The following is a 10,621-nucleotide window of genomic DNA, read 5'->3' as shown; positions in this document are numbered from 1 at the left end:
TTATACTTAAGTATATTTAGATTATGTGTATCTAAAAAATATATATATTTTAAAATATTAAAAAAAATTAGTAAAAATAAAAAAATAAAAAATAAAAAAATTCAGTTTTTTGTGTGAATTAAATCAAAGAAGATGATTGTTATTTATCTTAAAATGACGTGAATAAAATATTTGTATTATTTTATTATTTTATATATATAAAAGCTAACAGATAAATATATTATTTTAATCTAATAGTGATAAATATAATTTTTTAAATATAAAGAAGAGATTTATATTAAACAAAAATTTCTAGAATGTCTTGCTTGTTTTCATTTTTCAGAAAATACTTTTCAGAAAATTCTATATTCTTATTTTTCGTGTTTTTTTGTTTTTATTAATTTTTTTAAATATTTTAAGCAATTTTTTTACTTTTTAGACAAACCTAACATAAATACATCTAAAAAGTAAAAAAATTGTAAAAAAAATCTTTTAAAAATTCACTAAATACCAAAAATATAAAAAAATATAACAATTCAGTAAATTTTTTGTATTTTTATGTATTTATTAATTTTTTAAAATATTTTTTCACAAATTTTTTATTTTTTAGATACATCTAACTAAGATGCATCTTAAAAAAGTAAAAAAAAATGTTTAAAATTTAAAAAATATTTACTAAAAACAAAAAAATATGAAAATTAAAAAACTCAATTTTTAAAAAATTTAATCTAAAAAACTCAAACCAAATACACTCAAATTTACCTTTGCATTAACTTACATTTGCAAAATAACTTTAAGGATAAAACTTTAAAATTTAGGATTGTCAACTTTTTCCCCAGTAGGGAGTCAATGAGAACATGGATAGTTAATTGGCCAATAGCCATAGCCATAGCCATGGTCCAACCCCACCTATAGACAAAAGGCCAAAAATCCTGGCCAAATCCCAAAAGCCAAAATACCAAAAAAAATTAAAAAAGAATTAAAAAAAAGAGATAATCAGTGTATTTGATTTGAATTTTTTGGATTAAATTTTTTGAAAATTGAGTTTTTTAGTTTTGTATTTTTTTTATTTTTAGTGAATATTTTTTAAATTTTAAACATTTTTTTATATTTTTTTAGATGCACCTTATTTAGATGTATCTAAAAAGTAAAAAAATTTATGAAAAAATATTTTTAAAAATTAATAAATATATAAAAATACAAAAAATGTACTGAATTCTAGTATTTTTTTTTATATTTTTGGTATTTAATGGATTTTTAAAAGGTTTCTTTTACAATTTTTTTACTTTTTAAGTATATTTATGTTAGGTATGTCTAAAAAGTAAAAAATATTACTTAAAATATTAAAAAATTCAGTAAAAATAAAAGAACACGAAAGTAAAAAATAAAATTTTTTAAAATTTTTTTTAAAAAAACTCTAACAAAGCATAATGTTTGAAACTTCTAATTTGAGAAGTTTAGTACAGCCACACGCCTCTCTGTATACTTATATTTTTTTTCTTCCATTTTACTAGAAATTCATTTAAAACTCTAATATTATAATATGTATGATTACTGTAGAAAAGAAACACTCCTCTTGAAATCTTTGGATTTTCAAAAATTTATTTTGCAAACTTTTTCACACGCTTAGAGAGTTAAAAGTCAACTTTTTAATTATTTTACTCATATTTTTTTTTTAATTTAATAAGATAAAATATTACGACTAATTTATAATTATTATATTCTTTCTCTCATAAAAAAATTTAAAAAATCAAAAATTCTTTTCAAACTAAACTTTTTAATCCCAAATTAAAATAATAAAAAAAAATTAAAAAATCCAAAAAAACCAGTCCATTTCCCAAACCAACCAAGAGTGTGAAATGTGAACTACCTCACATTTGGCTGCAGATGCTCTAGAAAATCTCTCTCTCTCTCTCTCTCTCTCTCTCTCTAGCTGAAAAAGAGGACAAAGCCCATGTACTGTGCATGTTTACTTTATCATGGTGTGCAAAGATCAACTAAAGTTTTCTCTATCGTGGGTCGAGTCTTGTTTCTCTGTCATACATGTATATATATATATACACATGTGTATGTATTATATTTCTACTTTTATTATTTTTTAAAAATATTTTTGTTCTTATTGAAATTCTGGGTTCTGAAATGCAGGTAGAGTTGAATGCTGTGTAGTGGCTAGTAAATGAGATTTAATTGGAAGCAAATCATTTTCATAGATTGTTAGTTGCTCCCTTTCTGGTTAGTTTCCACTTCTTTATATGTCTCTCTTTCTTTCTTACTGTGAATGCTTTTGAATTTGGTCTGTGGTTTCTATTCGTATGTTTTTACTTGTTAGGGTTTCTTTTTTGTTTTAATTTTTTTTTTTTTTTAACTTTCTGATTCAATTGTATTATGCTATTTTGTTCTGCTTTTCTGTTTATTTGGTTGAAATTTATGTTCCATTATATTTTGAGATTTTTTATTTTGATTTTTTATTATTTGTGCTATGGAAATTGCATCATCTAGCAGGTAAGACTCGAATCGAGGACACCCAGTATATTAGGGGATTAGATAATGTTAATTTTCCTAAGGTATTTAAATGAAGAATTTGTTATTTGGTGCTAGAATTTGTTATTTGTGACCTCAACCAAAGGCAATTGCTATCTGTCCCCAGCGCTTGGGTTTGAATATTATGGGAATCCAGTGATGCCTCTCCTACACACCCTTAAGCACTAATTATGATTTTTTTTAAAAAAAAAATTGATGGTTTCTGTGGCTTTTTTGCTTTTTATTTTATTGTGTCAATTAATTGGGGTAAAATTGCTGTTATGGAAATTGACAATCCTAAATATTTGCTTTTAAAAAAAAAGGGTAAATTAGGGTTTTCAAATTATTGCCATATACCGAATGATGATTTTGTTCTTTTAGTTGTGGGTTAGGCAGTTTCTTTGAATCAAAAGTGATTAAGCATTAATATTTGTAATTATTTTGGAATGATAATCTCGAATGCTACCACAATATACGGTCCTTCTGGTTTGGTCTTTGTAATATTTGCTATAGAAAAGCAGTATGATGTAGTCTGTCTTGAATCGATTTGAATGGTATATTTTCTGAAAATCTGACAAGCAATGTGAGCGACTATGAGAACAGGTCTTAGGCTTCCAAAGAAGGCGTGTATTAAATTGTTAAGTATAATCTGTTGTAAGGCAAGATTAGTTGGACTGAATTTAAAATCTTGTTTCTTTAGGATATTTTGGAGGTAGTCACATTTGTTTAGAGATTAGTAACCTTTTAAAACATAATTCTTCCAACGGCAAAGGTGAAGGAAAAAAATCTCTTTATTGTGGAGACAACTGCTTCTTGTATAATACTTGTCTAAATGCCACCTTCAATGTTATGTAATGCACAACACTGACAACAGAAATAATTTAATCGTCATACACTTGAAAAAATAAATGAGAAATTTCATAGGACCAGTTCCTCAGTGCTGCCGTTTTGAAGCTCCAAAGAAGCCCTGAACTCTGTTTTGATTGTTTGTTAATTTGGGATAAGAAGTAGGCATAGTGTGTGTTAAAAACATGGATATGGATGAGAATTCCCATGAGGGTAGTTATCATGCAAGAGATGATTATCCGACTAAGAGAGAGAGAGAGAGTTCAATTCTATGTGACCTCCACGGTTACAACAACCATGTATTTATAGCTTTTGTTGTGTCCTTTGGTGTTTGAATTTTGAATCTCATTCCATCCTCCTCCTAGAGAATCCATCTCCTGCAGGAAGGTTTCTCACCCAAGCATTAGATATGGTGCAAGAGGTTTCACCATTGTTATGGTTTGATCACCTCGTGATCCATTAGTATGGGATGAGGATCATTTGGGGGGTTGTATGCCAGCATCTATCATGCTCGAGTATAAATGCGGGTAGTGTTATCTGGCATTTGTGCAAAAAAATAATTGCAAATTCATGGAAGTACAATACTCATTTGTGCAATCTTGTGCATAAATCACTTGTACTTTCATGAACTTGCAATTATTTTCTAACTTTTTACTTTTTTGATATTCCCTCCATTTTCATGGTACAAAGTTGAGTTGCTAAGTGCCTACCATGTTGTCTTTGCTTTCACCGACTAGTTTCTGGCCGAGCCTACCACTCGCAAAATTTACTTACAACAATTTTCACATAATGGAAGCCCCTTAGTAGCAGGAATCGTCGGAAGGGGAGACAATTCTCATCTAGAATCACGATTCAGCGATTCATAGCAAGCTTTGTGATAGAATCGCGTCTCCATTTAGATAGAATCGCAGATTTAACTGGGTGGGAGTGATGGTGACCTACGTTACATGGACTCTTTGGATTTCCGGAGGTACCCATGTCGACACGACACGACACGGGTACGGGTGCGGGTGCGGGATACGGCTCTTAACAAACGAATATGGCAAAAGAAATGAAAGAGAAGAGAGCAAGAGAGAACCTGGTTGCCGTTCGCTGTTCGATCTGATTGCCGACTTCAATTCCACTAGTCGTTGGCTTCAACGACTTCGACTTCGACATTGATCTTCTTCACTCGATGCTTGATCTCCTTCTATGTCTTCTCTCTCTCTCGATCTATCTTCCTCTCCTCTCGATCTCCCTCTTCCTCTCCTCTCGATCTCCTTCTTCTTCTACTCTCTCTCTCTCTCTCTCTCTCTCGACTGTCTTCTTTTCTCTCTGTTCTATTTCTGTTCTCTGTCCTCTTTCTCTTCTTATATATTATATAATATAAATTACATTAATATAATGATATATAAGATTATTCATATTATAGAATATTATTGTATAATATAACATTGTATAATATAATATATCATAAATAATATAATTTTTATGCCTAAAATAAAAATAATTTATTTTATCATATATAATATTATTTATTTTATGCTTAAAATAATTTATTTTATCATATATAATATATTTCAAATATTAATTTGAGAAAAAAAATTATATCGCATTTATAACATATACATATATGTATGCCAATTCATTTATTAAGAAAAATATGTACATGTATGTCAATTAAAAATAAAAAACAAAATTATATAGATAAATTTAAAATATAATTAATAAAAATAATACATAAGCGTTCCTAATCTACGACTCCTCTAAGTGGCAACGTTCCCCCGCTCCCACTTCGTGCAACTAAGGGAAGCCCTACATTTTGTCCGTAGATGCAGGCATTAGCATGTCGAACCTTTGACTGCTTCTTTTTCATGCTGAGTTTGTTCTTTATCTTTTATGCTGCCATTGATCTTGGAATCACATCTTCATTATTCACCACTTTTCATTCTTTGATGATCTAAAGAAGATGGAACTTTCTCCAAAAGTTAGTTATGGTAGAGACATTTTAGACTTTTCTTATTATCTTTTTCTTTCCCATTTTCCCCTCTCAAGGCCACATTCTGTTGAATTATGGAGGTTACAACCTTTATTTTTGGTGGAGGGTTTGTTTATTTTGTGAGATTCAAAACATTGGGATAACTGTGAACTATAAATGATGATTTTTATTTATTTATTTATGTCTAGAACAAAAAGTGCTATCTACTCCCAGTGCTATGGCATTGGCTTGAGCTAGCCACGGGAATCAATCTCTCCACCAAAAAGGTGGGGGAAATGCAGCCTACCTAGTACCTACTACCTCTCCGAGACTCTGCTGTAAGCAAGAGCTTTGTGCACTGGGTAGGACCTAGAATATATTTAAGACTTTCTTGTGTGGTCACTAACCATAAAATTGGTATCCAAACCACCACTATTTATGCTGCTTACAACACAACAGTTTTCTTTGTCGAAGATTACATCATACTCCGTTCTTGTTTTATCATTATTCTTCAAAGTTATTTACTCATTAACATAAACCAATATTATGCAGGTTTAAGGAAGTTGATTTTCAGTCTTTGAGCAGCAAAAAACCAACGCTAGCGAGAAGCTGATCTCGATCTCAGCTCCAAACATCTTTTCACTCCTTTACTTGCTCTTTGGAGACAGGATTTAGACAGATTGGTTTTTAAGATGGTCTAAATTCCAAATCACAACACCTAATCAACTAAAAGACTCGAGTAGTACTTCCTATATTGATTGATAATGGAGGTTAAAGAGGCAGAGAGGATAGTTATAGCTAAACCGGTTCCTTCAAAGCCTACTTGTTCCAATTTTGGGTCCTTCTCAGATCTCCTCGCTGGTGCCATTAATTCCTCGCCCACTAATGCACATCCTGAAACTGCAGTCACTGCCATTAGACCAAAGACTGTAAGGTTTAAGCCAGCAACAACCCGTGCTCCTGTTGGCGTGGTTTCTTCCCAGGTAATTGTCCATTTTTTTTTTCCTCTCCCCCTAAAGGTTTTGTCATCTGATAGTTCACATACTTCTCTTTCGAATGTTGGTTTTTGATCTTTGTACTGTTCAACAATTTTAGGCCCAGATATCTGGAGCTGCAATGTGTTGTCCATCTGATAAGGTGGATAAGGTTTTGAATTCTGACAGCAAATCAACTGTGTTATATAAACCCTTAGCAAAGGTCGTATCAAAGACGACTTTTTCTATGTTGGCAAATCTGGTTAGTATCCATATCTAGTGTTTTGTTGATTAAAAAACACATTCTATTTTTTCTTGATTTTTCTTGATACCAATTGATCTATCAGATTTTCCATGTCCCAAACCAACATGCAAATGCATAAAATACAAACTTGAACTTGCTATATATGCTTAAATCTATGGTCTAAATATCAAAATTATTGGGTTAGCGTGTGTGGATCCTGATAAATACTGAGCACCAACCACTTGACTCCGAATTTAGAGTAAGGATATTTTGATAATTCCACACCTGTGATTGGTGGCCAGCTATGTCTATATCCCACTTGTAACTGTTTTTGATCGAGTGAAACCGCAGCAACTGTGGACATAACCCTAGTTTTTGCTTAAATCTCGTGTTGTGTGTGTGTGTGATTTATAATTCTTGTGCTCACTGATCCTGCTTACGTGTTACGAAATTCCTAACAAAAACATGTGTGAAAATGTTTTATTTTTGTCCAGGGAAACTCCAATATTAGTCATCAACAAGCTCTGGCTCAAGTTGAGGCCCGTGTTCAAACTCCAAATCCATTCAAGTCCAATTTCAGATCTGACCTTAGCTTGACCTTTCAGCCGAATTTCTCATCACAAGCAGAAAGAGAGAAGACGACTGAGCCTTCGAATATAGCATTAGAAAACACAGAAGGCGGTCAGAAATCTTTGCCACCAACTAGCAGTGTGGATCGGCCTTCTTATGATGGATATAATTGGAGGAAATATGGGCAAAAGCAAGTCAAAGGAAGTGAGTATCCGCGAAGTTACTATAAGTGCACGCACCCAAATTGCCAAGTAAAAAAGAAGGTAGAGAGATCATTAGATGGCCAGATAGCGGAAATTGTCTACAAGGGCGAACACAACCATTCAAAGCCTCAGCCGCTTAAGCGCAATGCATCTGGGGGACAAGGGCAAGGATTAGTATCGGATGGGATTGTTCAAGAGACAAACAATGCCCCGTCATGGAGTAACAAACTCAATGAGAGAATTGAAGGTTCTGAAGGTAGAATAGAAAACCAGAACGAAGTTGGATTATCGACCCATTCGACTTATTCAGGCAAAGTGCCTCCATCTTATGATCATGTTGGTGGTAGAGCGGTCAATACTGGTCTCGGGACTCCTGAGCATTCTTGTGGGCTTAGTGGGGATTGTGAGGATGGAAGCAAGGGTTTGGAAGCAGAAGATGATGAACCGAAAAGTAAAAGAAGGTAAGAGTTTAGCTTAACTTGAAAATGAAGCAAGTATAGATTCACCATATTTCATATTAATTCAAACAGGACATAGCATAGGTCGGTGCTGATTTGTGCCATCTCTCCTGCAGGAAAAATGAGAATGAACCGGGCATGTCAGGGGAAGGAGTACAAGATCCACCTGCTGTGGTTCAGAATTCCCCGGATCCTGAGATTATAGGAGATGGCTTTCGCTGGAGAAAATATGGGCAAAAAGTTGTGAAGGGAAATCCATATCCCAGGTTGGTAATTCTTATTTTTTTTTTGGGGATAAATAAAGATTGTGTTGAATTCAAAGTTGCATGAAACGGGAGTGGGGGCGAGGCATGAGCGGGAGCAGGATTGAGGTTCCGATAGGAGTTTCCTGCTTCTAAGATTGAATTGTATTACTAGAACAAAAAAGCACTTCCAAAGGCGTAGACAATCCCAAAAAGTTAAAAAAGCTCAACAGAAAAATTGAGCTCAGCTATAAATTCTACAAGAAGAGGGGATTCACCAAAGTTTGATGTTGAATGATACCTCTTAAAATTCTCTTTAAAAGATGCTTTTACACCAATCAAATATATTCACAATTTTACGATTTAAGTAACATGATAGTTCTTGTCCACATTTCACCTTAAACTCGTGGAAGTACGTAATTTATTGGTTGTTTGCTTCTAATTCTTCTTCCCACTGAATATTCAAGATTTTACCGTATCTAAATTTTCACAGAATTCCATTATCACTAATAAGATGAGTTATCTATGATTCATGGAAACAACACGAATAATTTGCAGTTCTTGGAGTAATTTTAGGTTATAACTAACCTATGAAGCATGAATGGGGTACTGGTACGGCTTGAGCTTGTTAAAAAAATATTTATTTTTAATTTAGAGTAATGTAAAAATTAATTAAATGGTTTAATTTGTTAAGATCCAACCTATAATTAACATTTAATGTCAAAAGTAAAGGTATAAATCAAAATTAAATGTCAATATATTAAATAACTTACAAACCATAGTTTAATTTTAAAATAATGTTAAGCATAAAACAAAAAATAAAAAAGAAGTCTAGTGAAAGGAGTTTTATTTCTGTAGTAGAAGAAAATATTGTTTCAACTGAGGTACGGTACGGCATGGGGTATATATTAGGTGTGTCTAGGTGTGTTAAAAATTAAGAAGAAAAATCTTGGATACGTGTACTCAGTACGTATGCAGAAGTACCATACGAGGTACCATACGTCGATAAATATCCAATACGAGTACAACATATTTTTCAAAGTGCTCATACTTCATAGTAACTAACCTACCACGCTTTCTTGAATTTTTCATGAGATACAGGCATTGAAAAATATATTAACTCTTTATATTCACAAAAGTTATTAACTAAGTTGGCATGAAATAGTTCTCAAATATTTTTGGCACCTGCAAAAATTGAAGGGAACGTAAAATGAGGTGCGTGTTATTTTATGACCTCAACGGGAGCTAAATAATAAATTTTTAAAAAAAATAAATACCAGGTTTATGTACTTTGCCTTATTCATTGTGTTTAGTTTTAATTTTCTGAATTTAATTTTTTAAAAATTAAGTTTTTTTTGTTTTTGTTTTTCGTGTTATTTTGTTTTTAGTGAATATTTTTAAAATTGTAAGCAATTTTTTTAGTTTTTTAGATGCATTTTACTTAGATGTATCTAAAAATAAAATATTTGTAAAAAAAATTAATAAATACACAAGAATACGAAAAATGTATTGAATTTTTGTTCTTTTTGTTTTATTTTTTATTTTTGGTATTTAGTAAATTTTTTAAAGATTTTTTTACAAATATTATACTTTTTATGTGTATTTATGTTAAGTGTATCAAAAAATTAAAAAAAAAATTGCTTAAAATATTAAAAAAAATCAATGAAAACAAAAAAATACGGAAAACAAATGTTTCAATTTTCAGAAAAGTGAATTCAGAAAACTCAAACTAAACAAGCTGATTAGTTTTGTGAATTCTGGTATTATTTTTGGGTGGATAATTCTGGTGTTATTATTACTATTATTTTTCTTGATAGGAATTACAGTAGAGCTGAAATGAGAAAATTATTTCTGTTTCTCTCTAGATAATGTACTCTCTCTCTCTTTCTCCCTCACCGAGGCTTAACTGGTCATGCAGAAGTTACTATAGATGCACCAATCCCAAGTGCAACGTGCGCAAGCACGTTGAAAGAGCATCAGATGACCCAACAGCATTTGTGACAACATACGAGGGAAAGCATAACCATGACATGCCCGTCAAGACCATGAATCCAGCTTCTTCTGAACCAGATTCACAGGCTGCAACTTCAAAGGGCAAACCGTGATGATTGGTACTGTTGAAGGACACGATACCAACCCAACAATTCATGCTTTCTGTGATTTTTTTTTTTGTTTTTTTGAATTATCAAATTGGCTATTTTGTTACCTTTACACTTACCGTGTGTTCTTTAGCTTATGTATACATTTTTTCATCCCGTCTACATTGTTTTCCATTTTGCTAGACATTTAGACTGCTTTTGGATATTGGATTGTCAAAGGAAAAGAAAAGGGAGAGGAAAATACAAACACACCATGTTCATGAGCATATGCATAAGGTTTGTTTATATGTAGACTAATGAGCCAATGAGTATTATGTGTTATAGGTGCTTTTGCCATGTGAATATGCAACTGCTCCTTTGGAAACAACTACCAATAATTGGTGTGAGGCCTATAAACCCTGTATTTATGTGTGTATTTGGGTATAAAGATGGGTGCGTTATTATCTATGTTCAACAACTGAACATGCATGTATAAGGTGGGAACATTAACATGGAATAGATAATAGTTGCTTTTAAAGATTTGTCTCCA

At 31.9% G+C, this 10,621-nt stretch overlaps 1 protein-coding gene across 7 annotated transcripts; it reads left to right on the top strand.

Annotated features, from left to right (window-relative positions):
• Window positions 1-1,810: 1,810 nt before the first annotated feature.
• On the top strand, window positions 1,811-10,368 carry LOC114292193 (WRKY transcription factor 44). Of its 7 annotated transcripts, none has more exons than XM_028236102.2 (7): window positions 1,811-2,046; window positions 2,125-2,211; window positions 5,855-6,285; window positions 6,398-6,538; window positions 7,015-7,754; window positions 7,868-8,017; window positions 9,912-10,368. In XM_028236102.2, exons 3-7 carry the CDS (start codon window positions 6,067-6,069, stop codon window positions 10,096-10,098), a joined length of 1,437 nt encoding a protein of 478 aa, XP_028091903.2. In that variant the 5' UTR covers window positions 1,811-2,046; window positions 2,125-2,211; window positions 5,855-6,066; the 3' UTR covers window positions 10,099-10,368. The 7 variants fall into 7 exon arrangements, with proteins under 7 accessions (XP_028091903.2, XP_082749378.1, XP_028091905.2 ...); XM_082893252.1 differs by having other exon boundaries at window positions 1,819-2,024; XM_028236104.2 differs by having other exon boundaries at window positions 1,828-1,961.
• The last annotated feature ends 253 nt before the right edge of the window (window positions 10,369-10,621 follow it).

Source organism: Camellia sinensis, chromosome 10 (assembly GCF_055761805.1).
Source record: "Camellia sinensis isolate YWXY chromosome 10, ASM5576180v1, whole genome shotgun sequence".
Lineage (NCBI taxonomy): Eukaryota > Viridiplantae > Streptophyta > Magnoliopsida > Ericales > Theaceae > Camellia > Camellia sinensis.
The sequence above is the reverse complement of the archived record's forward strand: the minus strand, read 5'-3'. Positions and strand labels throughout refer to the sequence as shown.

Excerpts from the sequence above, each read along its gene's own strand:
- LOC114292193 (XM_028236102.2), top strand. The coding sequence starts at position 6,067 with ATGGAGGTTAAAGAGGCAGAGAGGATAGTTATAGCTAAACCGGTTCCT. Across the intron at positions 7,755-7,867 it reads GAACCGAAAAGTAAAAGAAG|GAAAAATGAGAATGAACCGG; the intron begins GTAAGAGTTTAG and ends TCTCTCCTGCAG. Across the intron at positions 8,018-9,911 it reads AAGGGAAATCCATATCCCAG|AAGTTACTATAGATGCACCA; the intron begins GTTGGTAATTCT and ends CTGGTCATGCAG.